Here is a 17,012-nt window from a genome sequence, read left to right as displayed (position 1 = left end):
TTATAATTATTAATTATGATTGTTTATTCAGTAATCAACACATAATTACGTTCTCCGTTCGGTAAAACTGACACTTTGTGTCTTTTGCTGCCATCCTGTGGTTGTTGTTTAAAAATTCTATTACTGATATTTTGCAAATTTAAATAATAAATAAATAAACATTGAATTCAAATAAAACATTGAAATGATAATCACATGAAATAATAATAATAATAATAATAATAACAATAATAATAATAATGATGATAATAATAATAATAATAATAATAATTTTGCATTTTAGAACATAAATATAGCCATACTCTTCTATAGTACAGGCTTTTAATCAGGTCGTATCACAGTCTCATCATGTATGCAGCATCCAGTTTTCCTTTTTGGATGACATTTTTAATTGTAAATCTATTTTATCTAATCTGAATTTACTTCTTTTACACATTGCGATTGATCAGCTCTATTTATTTCACCTGTGGTGCCACTTTTGATGGCATAATAAATTTAATCACTTTGTCTCGTAGCTCCTCAGTCTTTAGGCTGTAAATAATCGGGTTTAGCATGGGTGGCATATTAACAGACACTGACAAAACTGCTGTGAAAATATCAGCTAACTGAATCACTTTTAAGCTACTCAGTACGTAAGCCAGGATCACCGGCAGATAATAAATGAGGACAAGGATCAGATGAGTGAGGCAGGTGTGGAAGGCCTTCCAGCGTTGGGCTACAGACGCAATTCGTAAAACTGTTACCACCACTATGATATAAGAGCAAATAATAAAAATCAGAGGACCAAGAAGGACAAATAAAGATTTAACAGTTGCCAGCATTTTGTTAAAAGATTTATCACCACACGCTATATTAATAACTGAGCCGTGCTCACAGCAACAACTCCTCACCACCCTTGCAGTGCAGAAGTTAAGTCTGCTTGCATAAAACACTGGGAAGAGCTCGAGCAAAAATACCAAAAACCAAAGGCCAGCTATGATTAGCATCATCCTTCGATTGGTGTTGATGGTGGGATAGCGTAAAGGAAGGCAGATAGCAACAAGACGATCGTATGCTAACAGAGCAAGTGAAAATGACTCCATGTCACCAAAAAAGTGCATAAAGAACATCCGGGAGAAGCATGATCCAAATGTGACATAATTCAAGTTAAATACAAACACAAAAATCATCTGTGGAATGATAACACTGCTCATCGAGATGTCAATGACAGCAAGGTTACAGACTGCAAGGAACTTGGGGTTCTGCAAACTGGAGTTCATGAGGACCACAGCCAGCAGGACTAGATTAAACAGCAAAGTGATCAGGTAGATGATAGCCAATACCAGCATCAGGTAATTCTTGTTGCTTAGGTCAGTTAAATAAATGATATAAAATCCATCATCGGATGAAAGGGTCCCATTAATGTTTAGAGTAGAATTCATTTGGGTTTCTTCTTTCCTTTTCACCTGGAAAACACAACAAATTAAAATCATACATGAATATATTGAAGATCCTGCATTTGCTGAGTATTAACAGTAATGAAAGTGTTTTTTGTTCTTGTACGTTATTCTTTGATTATTTTTGTGTGAATTATGTTGTGTTTAGCTCTGTCGATCATTTATTAATGATAAATAGTGCTTTCTAAAATAGGTGTAATGATTATTAATTATTTAATACAATTACATTTAGTAAAACCTTCAAATCAAGTAATGAAACTCTTAATATTAACACATTACATTTTTGCTTTCAATTAGTTTTTAGATTTTATATAAAATATATTTTTTAAGCTTTCTAACCTAATTTAGTAAAGGTTTGACCACATCTGCCAAGTATTTGTTTACCTATTAACCCTAAATGAATTAGGTTGAGAAGCTTAAAGACTTATTAATATACTTTATATATTATATAAAAATATAAAAAAGAAATTTAAAGCAAAAATGTAATGTGTTAACATTAAGAGTTACATTACTTGATTTGAAGGTTTTACTGAATGTAATTATTAAGTTAAAGCATTAAATAATAAATAAATCATTACAAGTATTTCAGAAAGCACTATTTATTCATTAATAAATGATCGACAGAGATAAACACATCATTTACACAAAAATAAAAAAGAACAATGTACAAGCACATAAAACACATTCTACAATGAAAAATAAAGACTCCAGGTAAACTTCTCTGACATACACACCTTCACAGACTCCTCTCAGCCTGCCTGAAACTTTCAGTGAGTATCACAAATATAAAGAGTTGATTAAACTTTAAAATGGTGATTTGGGATTAATTAGTTACTGTGTGTGCAAACAGAGAAACAATTACTTTTGTGTCCTGCCTAATTATTCTGAATGTTTCTTTAAAAGCACCTCATTAGAGCATTTGTAATAAACAACTTCAGTTCATTAGCAGAAATAATTGACTCAGTGGCTATTAACACCTTTGGAAATGGTGTTCAGCCTTCAAGGAGCAAACATGATGTTTGTATTTTATTGTATCAGCTAAAGGACCTGACAAATATTCAGTAATTTCAGTAAAAATCCTTTATACTGATCAGGGTCATGGTGTATCCAAAACCTACTTAGAAACACTGGCTGTAGGATGAACTCCCCCCCTCTTTGTTTAACCCTTGTATGGTATTCGGGTCCATTTGACCTGTTTCTGATTTTTACAAGAAGAAAAATGGTAGAAGTATACCTTCTTTCTACCTGAAACTCAATGGCCTTAGCCTATTTTCTGTGAAAAAAAATTAGTAATTGCTACTGTACCCCACACATTTACATCCTTCATATGGTCTTCGGGTCAATTTGACCCACATACACAGAGACAGACAGAAACATGCCCAGAGACTCACAGAAACATCCCACAGACACAAACACACAAACACATTGTTTGTTTGTTTATTAGGATTTTAACATCATGTTTTACACTTTGGTTACATTCATGACAGGAACGGTAGTTACTCATTACACAAGATTCATCAGTTCACAAGGTTATATCAAACACAGTCATGTACAATTTAGTGTCTCCAATTTACCTCACTTGCACGTCTTTGGACTGTGGGAGGAAACCGGAGCATCCGGAGGAAACCCACGCGGACAGAACGTGCAAACTCCGTACAGAAAGGACCTGGAACGCCCCACCTGAGGATCAAACTCAGGACCTTCTTGCTGTGAGGCGACATAATGTTACATTTTATTATAACCTATGCACAGAAAATCTGCTTGCCATATCAAACCACATCAAATATTTTTTTTGGCACTATATGCCTAACACTTGCACCTCAAGGGGGTGGGACAAGAGAGATAAATACCTCTGCATTACAGTACTGTCTTTTTCCCAAGCACCACCCCTGTTGCAAGGACTATGCCTCAGTTGTACATTTGCATTTCATAAGATAAAAGTGAAAAAGTTCAAAATAATAAATGTTAATGAAAACATTGTCCCACTTCATTTTTTCCAGGATAAGCATGATTTATGACACCCAAGTCTTAAATATAGTGGATTTATAACATCAGTTATAAACTTATAATATAAACTTATGACAAAAAAAAGAATCAACACTTCCAATGTTAATTGTGTTCTAGTAGAGAGTAATGATTGTAATCATTAAACATATGTTATCTCTATTGTTTGAAAATGAAATAAGGATGATATACACTAGTAGTATTCACTCACCCGTCCAAATCATTGAATTCAGGTGTTCCAATCACTTCCATGGCCACAGGTGTATAAAACTGAGCACCTCGGCATGCAGACTGCTTCTACACACATTAGTGAAAGAGTGGGTCGTTCCCAGGAGCTCAGTGAATTCCAGCGTGGTACCGTGATGCCACCTGTGCAGTCCAGTCGTGAAATTTCCACGCTACTAAATATTCCACTAGTCAACTGTCAGTGGTATTATAACAAAGTGGGAGTAATTGGGAACGACAGCAACTCAGCCACAAAGTGTTAGCCATGTAAAATGACAGAGTGGGTCAGCGGATGCTGAGGAACACCAACTTTCTGCAGAGTCAATCACTACAGACCTCCAAACTTCATGTGGTCTTCAAATTAGCTGAAGAACAGTGTGTAGAGCTTCCTGGAATGGGTTTCTATGGCCGAGCAGCTGCAACCAAGCCTTACATCACCAAGCACAATGCAAAGCGTTGGATGCAGTGGTGTAAAGCACACTCCGCCACTGGACTCTAGAGCAGTGGAGACGTGTTCTCTGGAGTGACGAATCACGCTTCTCCGTCCGGCGATCCGATGGACGAGTCTGGGTTTGGTGGTTGCCAGGAGAACGGTACCTGTCTGACTGCATTGTGCCGAGTGTAAAGTGTGGTGGAGGGGGGATTATGGCGTGGGGTTGTTTTTCAGGAGTTGGACTCGGCCCCTTAGTTCCAGTGAAAGGAACTCTTAATGCTTCAGCATACCAAGAGATTTTGGACAATTTCATGCTCCCAACTTTGTGAGAACAGTTTGGGGATGGCCCCTTTCTGTTCCAACATGACTGCGCACCAGTGCACAAAACAAGGTCCATAAAGACGTGGATGAGCGAGTTTGGTGTAAAAGAACTTGACTGGCCTGCACCTGAGTCCTGTCCCAGAAGAGTTAAAGCTGTTATAGCTGCAAAGGGTGGCCGACATCATATTAAACCCTATGGATTAAGAATGGGACGCCACTCAAGTTCATATGCGTGTGAAGGCAGACGAGCAAATACTTTTGGCAATATAGTGTATGTTAATGGTTTATGAATTTAAATTTTATTTCAAAATTGACAATTTTACCTTAGGGATACCAGAGGGTCCCAAAAGTGAAGATCGCACAAGGGTTAAACGTGTTTTTTTTTTTTTTTTCCGGAGCTTGATGTGGTGCGGTGAGCCGAATCATTTGGCTCAGCTGTAAGATAAGTCGTTTTCGGATCATCTTGTTTTAGTCCGTCTCGCACATCAGCATTATTCAGTCAGTGCATGACATACTGAGCAGTGTGTATAATATTAATAAACAAAAGAAAGAAAAAAAATTAAATCGGTTCTCAGACGCGATCCTACTGCCATCGTTCATGTGAAAGAGTCGACACGAACCGATTCATTTGCGACCGACACATTCCGACTGCACAGATTCAGTGAAGTTTAAGCAAGGCGGTATCTGTTCATTTTTAGACTTATGTACAGATATTAGCAATGTCCAGTATTGTTTTTAGATTTTAGACGTTGTTAATTACGTCTGTGTCATTAAGTTCTACTTTTTCAGCATTTAGCAGACACCTTTATCCAAGGCGACTTACAGTAGTGTTACTGTATACAGTCTGAGTAATTGAGGGTTAAGGGCCTTACTCAAGGGCCCAACAGCAGCAACCTGGCAGTGGTGGGGTTTGAACCAGCAAACTTCTGATTACTAGTCCGCTATAAGCTACAACTACAATTTGTGGGGATTTATAAGAATGAAATACAAAAGTAGCATTTGGAAATAAACAGTAACCTGTTGACATATACTGTAAAACTGCAGTAAAACAGGTCCTGGGCTGGATCCCCAGGTGGGGCGGTCCGGGTCCTTTCTGTGTGGAGTTTGCATGTTCTCCCTGTGTCTGCGTGGTTTTCCTCCGAGTGCTCTGGTTTCCTCCCACAGTCCAAAGACATGCGAGTGAGATGAATTGGAGATACGAAATTGTCCATGACTGTGTTTGATATTAAACTCGAACTGATGAATCTTGTGTAACGAGTAAGTGTGTAAAACATGACATTAAAATCCTAATAAACAAATAAACAAACAAAACACAGTTATTTTATTGTCATATTGTAATCCAGTACAGGTATACATAAATAAACTGTAAAATTACAATAAATGTAAAATGACAGAATTGTGCTGGCTTGTACTGCAGTAAAACAGCTGTAGCCTAGTGGACCAGTAATAAGAAGGTTGCCGATTCAAGCCCCACCACTGCCAGGTTGTCACTGTTGGGCAACCCTTAACCCTTAATTGCTTAGATTGTATACTGTCACAACTGCTTTGGATAAAAGCGTCTTCTAAATGCCAAAAATATTATATATATAATATATAATATATATATACAGTGTATCACAAAAGTGAGTACACCCCTCACATTTCTGCAAATATTTTATTATATCTTTTCATGGGACAACACTATAGAAATAAAACTTGGATATAACTTAGAGTAGTCAGTGTACAACTTGTATAGCAGTGTAGATTTACTGTCTTCTGAAAATAACTCAACACACAGCCATTAATGTCTAAATGGCTGGCAACATAAGTGAGTACACCCCACAGTGAACATGTCCAAATTGTGCCCAAAGTGTCAATATTTTGTGTGACCACCATTATTATCCAGCACTGCCTTAACCCTCCTGGGCATGGAATTCACCAGAGCTGCACAGGTTGCTACTGGAATCCTCTTCCACTCCTCCATGATGACATCACAGAGCTGGTGGATGTTAGACACCTTGAACTCCTCCACCTTCCACTTGAGGATGCGCCACAGGTGCTCAATTGGGTTTAGTCCATCACCTTTACCTTCAGCTTCCTCAGCAAGGCAGTTGTCATCTTGGAGGTTGTGTTTGGGGTCGTTATCCTGTTGGAAAACTGCCATGAGGCCCAGTTTTCGAAGGGAGGGGATCATGCTCTGTTTCAGAATGTCACAGTACATGTTGGAATTCATGTTTCCCTCAATGAACTGCAGCTCCCCAGTGCCAGCAACATTCATGCAGCCCAAGACCATGATGCTACCACCACCATGCTTGACTGTAGGCAAGATACAGTTGTCTTGGTACTTCTCACCAGGGCGCCGCCACACATGCTGGACACCATCTGAGCCAAACAAGTTTATCTTGGTCTCGTCAGACCACAGGGCATTCCAGTAATCCATGTTCTTGGACTGCTTGTCTTCAGCAAACTGTTTGCAGGCTTTCTTGTGCGTCAGCTTCCTTCTGGGATGACGACCATGCAGACCGAGTTGATGCAGTGTGCGGCGTATGGTCTGAGCACTGACAGGCTGACCTCCCACGTCTTCAACCTCTGCAGCAATGCTGGCAGCACTCATGTGTCTATTTTTTAAAGCCAACCTCTGGATATGACGCCGAACACGTGGACTCAACTTCTTTGGTCGATCCTGGCGAAGCCTGTTCCGAGTGGAACCTGTCCTGGAAAACCGCTGTATGACCTTGGCCACCATGCTGTAGCTCAGTTTCAGGGTGTTAGCAATCTTCTTATAGCCCAGGCCATCTTTGTGGAGAGCAACAATTCTATTTCTCACATCCTCAGAGAGTTCTTTGCCATGAGGTGCCATGTTGAATATCCAGTGGCCAGTATGAGAGAATTGTACCCAAAACACCAAATTTAACAGCCCTGCTCCCCATTTACACCTGGGACCTTGACACATGACACCAGGGAGGGACAACGACACATTTGGGCACAATTTGGACATGTTCACTGTGGGGTGTACTCACTTATGTTGCCAGCTATTTAGACATTAATGGCTGTGTGTTGAGTTCTTTTCAGAAGACAGTAAATCTACACTGCTATACAAGCTGTACACTGACTACTCTAAGTTATATCCAAGTTTCATGTCTATAGTGTTGTCCCATGAAAAGATATAATGAAATATTTTCAGAAATGTGAGGGGTGTACTCACTTTTGTGATACACTGTATATATATATATATTCTACTGTCATATACAGTACTATAATTCACTTTTCAGTAAAATACTGTTAAAATAAAAGACTGTAGATGCATTGTAAAACAAGTTATTTTACAGTTAAATTATTTACACTTGAGGTTAATGTCACATCAAGTTAATGTCAAATTTCTCTTTCCATGTCTTCTGGCGAAGGGAATCAGATTTTAAGATCATTGTGTATTGAGCACCACTGTTTTTTCAGTCTGGACCAGTAACTTTCAACATTAAACATCAAACCAATGTTACTGCAGTTGAAAGGCCTTCTTATGTTGCTACCAGCACCATATTTTACATTGTGAATCGCATCACCCGACTAATTGCTAGATTTATGCTACACAAACTGCTTGTATTCTAAAAGTTCACTTGGCCACAAGACATTCTGCCACTTTGTTCAGGAGTCTCCAACATAATTCTGCTGCAAAATCTTTGAAGGCCTTTGAAGCTAAAGTTGGTATGCTGGGTAAACTCTAATCAGCTAGCCACATTTAGCTAGGACATGAATAGGTCTGTGTGGATCTGCTTCCTCAGACTAGCAGGCTGAGAAACAGCTTCTTCCCCAGAGCTGTGACCTCCATCACTCCCTCTGTACACTCCCACCCAAAACCAAATTCAGCACCTCATTTCTGCCACTTTGCACCTCAAATCTTTATATGCTGCTTTTATCGACCACATATTTTATGTCCATGTGTTGTCGTGTGTTGTTTTTCTTGTTGCTGTTGTTTTTCTTTTTATACGATTAATTTCGCACAATATTTTATTGTACTATGTACAATGACAAATAAAGTTTCTATTATATTTTTTTCTATTCTATTATTGATGCAGCATAACTAAAGTGAAAGGAAATGGCCTGAACATAAAGTTTTTAGGGGCCACGTTTGTGTGTATCTGAAATAATTGGGTGAAATAATCAACCAAACAATCAAAACAGTGTGTTGCATTATATTCAGATAAATTCTTACAGCAAAGCTAATAGCTTATCGAGTTTAGGCCTTCAAGGATTTTGCAGCAGGCAAAGTGGCTCAGTGGGTAGCACTGTCGCCTCACAGCAAAAAGGTCCTGTGTTCGATCCACAGGCGGGGTGGTCTGGGTCCTTTCTGTGCAGAGTTTGCATGTTCTCCCCGAATTCTCACTGAATTGCCCTATAGGTGAATGTGTGTGTGTGTGTCTGCCCTGCGATAGACTGGCGCCCCGTCCAGGGTGTTACTGTGTGCCTTGCACCCATTGAAAAGCTGGGATAGGCTCCAGCACCCCCCTTGCGCCGACCCTAATTAGATAAGCGGTAAACACAGTGAGTGAGTGAGAGTGAGTGAGATTTTGCACCAGAATTATTTTAAAGTCTCCTGAACCCTGTCAGAAGGTTTTGTGGCCTAGTGACTTATGTCATATCAGCACGTCAGATACAAACAGGCGCTATTGTATAACTGCACTGGGAGCTACAACTCAATCATCTGTGTGCAGTAAACAGCTCAGAACTACTGAAGATAATTTAAAAAATAATAATAATAATTAAAAGAAAATGTTAATCTTTACATAAACACTATCCATGTTCTGGGAACCATTTACCACTTCTCAATCAAACAACATGAATACTTTTTTAACTTCATATTATTGTTTGCATAATGTAGCTCCCTAGGCAACACGTTCCCACTAGAGTCATTATCCTGGCTTACACAGTAGCTTCGACGCCTGACTGAGACCCCCTTAATGCACAGCAACTCATAAATGCATCATTCTCATTAAGCTAATGAACCACAAACTACCCAAGTGTTACAGTTCATAATGGGTTGTCATGTGGGAATGATATTTAACAAGTCTCTGGATGATGGGATAAACCCCTAAAGGAGTGTTTTGTTAAAAATGAATGCCTAATTGGAGATTAAACATAACAACGTAACCAAGGTCAGCATTTCTAGTGCTGTCTGGTATTAACAGTACTAAAAACATTAAGATGAATAATAAAATCAACATACTTTCTTTTAAGTAATTTTGTAGATGTGTGTATTTTTTATTGTGTTTTGGCACCCATCAACCCAAAACCAACCTTTTAGTTCACTGAAAAATAAAGATTTTCAAAAACATCATCCAAATGCTGATGACCTTTGTCAGCCAACATGCTGTTTTGTTAGAATTTAAAATGTAAAAAAAAAAAAAAAAAAAAAAAAAAAAAGATCCGAAAGCACAGTCAAATGTACAGCCCAGGTTGTACACAGAGTACCAAGCTCTATACTGGACTTCAGGACTGCATTTTCAGTAAGACAGATCTGAACTCTAGCATACACACTGTGTCTACAAAGCTGCTGTAACACATGCAGAATGAGGCCTGGCACTGTCTCAGTTTCATGATTTACATTTACATTTTCCACACTTAGCAGAAGCTTTTATCCTAAGCGACTTACAGGACTGTGACAGTATGCTGTCTCAGCAATTAAGGGTTAAGGGCCTTGCTGGCAGTGGTGGGGCTCGAAATATAGTGACCCTTTGATTACTAGTTTAGTATCTTAACCGCTATAGGTTGCAACTGCCCTACAACTGCCTCATGACACCTTCACTCAAACCGTAGGCATTGCTGTACCGAGGGCAGTGATAGCTCAGTGGTTAAGGTACTGGACTAGTAATCAGAAGGTTGCCGGTTCAAGTCCCACCACTGCCAAATTGACACTGTTGGGCCCCTGAGCAAGGCCCTTTACCCACAACTGCTCAGAATCGTGTTCAGTCATAATTGTAGATTCCTTTGGATAAAAGTGCTGGTAAATGCTGAAAATGTAAGTGTACCTCATCATCATAAGATGAATGTAGCATTTCTGCATAGTTACTCAGAATCTGAATTTTTATTATTCACCAAGTACCAGATGTACAAGGAATTTATCTTAGTGCAGGTGTCAACACATAAACATCTAATTAAATCATAGAAAAAGGAACACTGAAATTGGAGCGACAAAGACCATACAGCATCAAAGTGTGCAATGAAGATGTACAGTAGAGTAAACTGACAAACCTCAAGTAAAAGTAGAGTTCATTTTTCACAGAAGTGTAAGATTGAATTTTTTTGATTCAGGGATGGACAGTGTTATAGATATTTTCCTGAGTCTGTGAGCGATCATCAAGCCGCTTGGATACAATTATTAAACAGTTTAACCATAGCGATCAAGAGTCGATTTTTGGGCCCTGAGCAAACGCCGATTTGCCTCAAGGCTGGTGCATCTGTTGGCAAGCAAAAAACAAGCAGTATGAACTAGGCATTAAGTGATAATGGTTTTCCAAGACACTGTTTATAAAGCGCTATATTTATTACAGCGTGATTATGTTGGACTAATGTTTCATTATTCTTTGCTGAAACCACCAATGATGTGAAAGAAACACTGCAAAACTTTCACATAGCCAATCATGAGCAATACAACACAACATAATGACGACACAAACCTTTTATATGTCCACATTTGTAAAATCACATTTATTCCCATTTTACAAAACTATGATACATGGCTGCAGCTCATTAGTTTGCAAGTTAGTTTAGAAAGCAAAGGAAAAACCAAAGATTGCTCTTAATGCAATTGACTGGACGAAAGGGAGGAAACACCCTGGACAAGTCATCAGTCCATCACAGGGCAAACACATATCTAGCACAATTTTGTATCACTAATTGACCTAATTGCATGTCTTTGTCCTGTGGGAGGAAACAGGAGCACCCAGAGGAAACCCACGCAGACACGGAAAGAACATGCAAATTCTACACAAAAAGGCTCCAGACTGCTCCATCTGGGAAACAAAGCCAGGACCTTCTTGAGGTGAGCCACCCTCATTTATTTAAGGTCTGTCTGAAATGAGATTTGTACGTGGTCCACAGACTGCAGATAAAGAACTTCTGGTTTGTTTACTGGGACTCCAGCAGCAGGTGATTCTGCTGCATTAATGTAATCTCTAATGCAGACCTGGGCATAGTACGGTCCGCAGGCCCATCCCCAACCGGCCCGTATGAGGTCAGTGGCAATTAAAAATCAGACGTAAATAAATGTACATGACACATGCCATATAACAGGATTGTGGGAGCACTATTTCTGTACATTTCCGCAAGTTTGGATTTACGTGTGTAGTAGAAGACTGCTGGGTTTCTACTGATGGGAGCAAGTAATTAAAGTGAATCAAATTAAAGTTAAAAACACTCCTAATAAGTCGGCTGATACGATTGTACAATACATCAAAGAAACTAGAAAAATAAGGGATTTTTATTTACAGGTGACAACTGTTTTATAATTTGTTGTTATTATTGTTTAGGGCTTAACGCTGAATGTGAAGGAATAAGATTATCTGACCATAAAAGCCCTTGTTAAAGAGCAGCTGTACATTTATTAAAGTTCAGTAACACAGCTGGATGGTTATTGACTCAATTATCAACTATTTAAACTTCTACCCCATACACATTGCCATGGTGTCACCAACGACATTTACACCCCCCCCTTCCTTCCCCGAACCAGGCGTCCTCTTTTTTAAAAACCAAAATATGTTTACCCTACTCAACAGTAACATCAGAACTGTAGAATTTAGGCAATAAAAATAAATCTTAGTAATATTGAGCAGAATGAAGTTCGGCTTATTGGTCCGGCCCTCCACAACAGTAACAGTTTCTTATTTGACCCCTTGAGAAATTGGAAACGAGAGTGTGGAAATTAAGCGAGAGATCCGTTCAAGAGGAAAAAAAAAATTAACACTCTGGTGTCATCTGCTGTCAACATGAAGTGTTTACAATCTGATTTTGTTTCGTTTTATTGTGATTTTAACGTCATGTTTTACACTTAGGTTACATTCATGACAGGAACAGTAGTTACTCACCACACAAGGTTATATCGAACACAGTCATGGACAATTCACCTCACTTGCACGTCTTTGGTCTGTGGGAGGAAACCGGAGCACCCGCAGTAAACCCACGCAGAGACGGGGAGAACATGCAAACTCCACACAGAAAGGACCCGGACCGGGTCAAACCCAGGACCTTCTTGCTGTGCGGCGACAGTGCTACCCACTTAGCCACCGTGTCGCTCACAATCTGATTTTAAAAGAAGAAAAAGATAAAACAAAATAAAATAAAAACAGAAGACTATATAGGCCCTTAAACTTATTACTAGGATTCAGCAACACATTATATATATATATATATATATATATATATATATATATATATATATATATATATATATATATAGTTGTTATATGCTTATTGTAATACATTTAATAATGTATTATAAAATTATTATTTTATAATACATTTAGGTTTTTTTATCTGATTTATTTATTTTTTTATCTTATATTATTTATCTTATTATTGTACTTTAAGGTACATTCAATTACTATAGTATTTGGAAAATAACAACCAAAGCAACTTTTAAAAATAATAAATGATTCAGTCTTATTATGTAGCTGTAAAGGGGTAAAATTTACCATAAGTTGTCAGATGCGTGTGTGTGTGTGTGAGGTACAGCAGTTGTGGAGAAACATGGAAAACGATTTTAAAGACTGTATCAAAAATATACATTTATTTCCATCAGTTAAATTATAATGTATTTACAGTCTCAAAGAAAGATTTATTGACTAAATAATGCGACTAAAAATATTCAGTGATCTATATGTAAAAATTAAAGTGAAACACAATACATACATATACAGTATATACACACATTATATAAGGCTGTGTGGTAGCTCAAGAGTCAGTAATCATGAATTGGAAACTGCTGAAACACTGTCAGTCATTGTTCCATTGTACTTTTAATGTACTGTTTATACTAGCGTAAAGAAATCACCAGCTAGAGTCAATCAGAATCATAAGGAATGATGATTCCATGCATATTTTTAAAAAATCTTTATAAATTTAATAAAGAACTCAAAATGAATGAGACATAGCATACACATCTCATTCAAGTGTAAGTAAACTCTAAGCTTTAACTGTAAATGCAGACTGGCTTGACTTATAAGTCTGTAAAAATAAGAATAGTGTGGATGTCTACAGCACATTAAATGCACAACCAACATATAAACAGCAACCCATAGTCTAACCATAGTCTATCTACCCATAATCTATAGGAAGATTGGCGGTTCAAATCCAGGCTCTGCTATGCATACACTGTTGGATCCTTGGGCAAGGCCCTTAACCCTGTCTGCTCCAGGGGCGCCGTACGATGGCTGACCCTGTGCTCTGACCCCAGCTTCCAAACAAGCTGGGAGATGCAAAGAAAGAATTTCATTGTACTGTACACCTGTATACGTATATATGAGAAATAAAGTATATCTTCTTCTATCGTCTTCTATAGGTTAGACAGGATAGACATGCTCCTTTAAGAACTTTAAAGCTTTAGTCCGGATTTCTTTTGTTTTTAGGCCATAAATGATAGGATTCAACGTGGGAGACATAATCAGACCAGCCACTCCACTAAATTTTCTTAAATGTGGTGAAACATAAGTTAATCTATAGGAAATAATAGTAAAAAGGCCCAAACACTCAAATAATAAAAAGACTATTAAATGTGTGGCACAAGTCTGTAGCGCTTTGCTTCGTGTGTCCGAACTTTTATTTCTAAAGCATGCGATGAGGATCTGAATGTATGTAAAAGCCATCATACCAACCGTCACAACCTGTGAGACAGCTACAATCATTAATCCATAAATGTTATTGATAGTAGTGTTTGCGCAAACCAGTTGGAGCAAAGATGGGTTATCGCAGTAAGTGTGAGTCAGGTGGGATCTGCAGCGTGGTAAACGCAGTAGCAGGATAAAAAGAACAGCTATCATAAGTACATTAGAGAGCCAGACCAGTGAGATCAGCTTCATGAGGTGTGCATTACTCATGATTGTGTTGTAATTCATAGGCTTGCATATCGCCACATAACGGTCGTACGCCATAGCAGACAGGATGTTCACAGCACCTGTAATATACACATGTACAAAAAATGCTTGAGTAACGCAAGTGGAAAACTGGATCGTCTTGGTATCCCACAAGAGTTCCTTGATAACTTGGGGGAACAGAGCTGTAGAGCCAATCAGATCATTTATGGGCAGGTTTAACAGAATGACATACATGGGTTGATGAAGACTCTTGTTCAGAATGATGATGGAAAGAAGGGAGATGTTGCAGAAGAGAATGATCATGTACGCCAAGGTTGCAAAGAGGAATGCAGGAATGACGGTGTCAGGGGGCAAGTCAAAGCCCTGAAGTGTTAATGTAGACGATATATTTGAAATATTGTCCATTGTTTTTTTGAGACCTGTAAAACAGAATTCAGATGGTCAGAGTAAAATTACACATCGTTAAAAATAATGGTGACATTTTCATTAAAATCAAATAAGTAAGTTTAATAGTTTTAAAACATTAATATAAATGTGCATATAATATAATGTGCATATTCTGTGTTATGTCAGGCAGTATAAAACATATTACAGTATAGTGCTGCATGCTAACTTGTTCTTAAAATAAAACACAAGGTAAAAAAAGTCACAAATAATATTACCATAAAACTAATTGTAGTTTACCATGTTTTTTTCTATAAACAAAACACAATCAAATAAGCAATATCCTATATAGGCCCTAAAATATACTATAATATTGAATTTAACACCCATTTAGCGTACATACTCAGTTTCTAAATGAGGGCTTCCTAATTCCTCTTATGTAGTAGGTTACCAGACATGTATTTTTTTCAAGACAAACTGCAGCACATACTAATTATCTCACGATGAGTACAGCACCTACCTCCTCACTGCAAAGCAGCCATGCTTTATAGTGTTTGGAATGAGTCCCTTGATGCTAATACGTACATGTAAACAACACCTTTAATCATTACAAGTGAACATCTATCAGTGTGCACTGTCGGCTTGTTGCTAAACATTCAGTTAAAGTCAAAATGTAACTCCACACAGGAGTTTAGAGTTATATAAAGGTGTATAGTTTCAATTACATGGCAGCCATGAAATTGTAATGATTTATGTAGCTATTAATTGAGCATAAATTATTGAAACATACCTCATTATCACCCATCCCCCCACATTTATTTTGTTTTTTTAACATTTATACATATCTGCCCTGTCCTGGTCAGGGTTTCAGCAGATCTGGTTTAGTTTTAATGAATCTTTAATGAAGTTTTAATTATGTCTTAAACATAAATCATGATGTTATATATATATATACACATACTGTATATATATATATATATTGTATGTATATATATATATATATATATATATATATATATATATATATATACACACATATATATATATATATATATATATATATATATATATATATATATATATATATATATATATATACTGTATGTATATATATATATATATATTCCGCTCAACTCTGCATATTTGTATCCAATACAGAAATTAGATTTTGAAGACATATACATCAAACGACTTAATTTAATCAATTGCCTTTATTGAAACAACAAAAGTCATGTTTTAAATGCTGCAGAACACAGTTTTAAAGGCCGTAAAAAATAAACCTTGTTCACCGAATACACGAAGCATTTCATAGTTTTGGCCACCAGATGCCGCTGTTGTGTGCGGTGTCATGAAGCTGGTGGTTTAAATGCAAGTGGTTCAATAACCACAAAATTAAGCTTCTGCCATGGTCATCTCACCCAGTGCCATAAAGGAAGAACCCAGTAAAAAGCTGTGAGGTAAACTAAAGAGGAGAGGGCACAAATGAGGACCTAGAACTCTGGACAGTCTGGAAAGGTTCTGTAAAGAGGAACAGTCTCAAATTCTCACTGTGTTTTTTTTCCACAGAACAATAATAATAATAATAATACTAATAATAATAATAATAATAATAATACTACTAATAATAATAATAATACTACTACTACTAATAATAATAATAATAATAATAATAATAAATTATTTTTTTGCAGTTAAAGGTTGGATTTTTTTATTTTTGAGTTTGATATTAAGCTAATTTATTCTTTATTTATTTCTCCTTTTATTCAAATTTACCCAGGGTACAGAGAAAAAAAGATAGAGGATTCAAAAAGTATTCAGGACTTTCAGGAATGTTAACATGTTATGTAAAATGTTATATAATAATGTTTCTAGAATTTTTATCAGATCAAAAACTTAAGTTTCTTAACTTAAGCAAATAAATAAGCCTTTTGGTAACAATAACATCTGCAAATCTTCTTGGATATATCTCTATATCATGGATCAAACCTGGATTTAGACAGTTTTTCCTATTTTTCGTCACACACCCTTACAAGCTTGGTCTTAGTGGATGAACAAACATCTGTTAACTGCCATCCTGAGGTCCTTCCAAGAGGGTTTAATAGGGCACTCTAAGGACCTCGTTAAGAGATTTGCTTCGAAGCCAAAAAA

General features: G+C 37.3%; 2 protein-coding genes across 2 annotated transcripts; both read right to left on the bottom strand.

Moving 5' to 3' along the window:
• Positions 1-455: 455 nt before the first annotated feature.
• On the bottom strand, positions 456-1,421 carry LOC134334097 (olfactory receptor 52K1-like). Its single transcript, XM_063016271.1, has one exon. The coding sequence runs from the start codon at positions 1,419-1,421 to the stop codon at positions 456-458; it is 966 nt and encodes a 321-aa protein (XP_062872341.1).
• A 12,528-nt stretch (positions 1,422-13,949) lies between these two features.
• Positions 13,950-14,891, bottom strand: LOC134334836 (olfactory receptor 52E4-like). The gene has a single exon (XM_063017307.1). The coding sequence runs from the start codon at positions 14,883-14,885 to the stop codon at positions 13,950-13,952; it is 936 nt and encodes a 311-aa protein (XP_062873377.1). The 5' UTR covers positions 14,886-14,891.
• Between the last annotated feature and the right edge of the window lie 2,121 nt (positions 14,892-17,012).

The sequence above is a fragment of the Trichomycterus rosablanca genome, chromosome 20 (assembly GCF_030014385.1).
Source record: "Trichomycterus rosablanca isolate fTriRos1 chromosome 20, fTriRos1.hap1, whole genome shotgun sequence".
Lineage (NCBI taxonomy): Eukaryota > Metazoa > Chordata > Actinopteri > Siluriformes > Trichomycteridae > Trichomycterus > Trichomycterus rosablanca.
The sequence above is the reverse complement of the archived record's forward strand: the minus strand, read 5'-3'. Positions and strand labels throughout refer to the sequence as shown.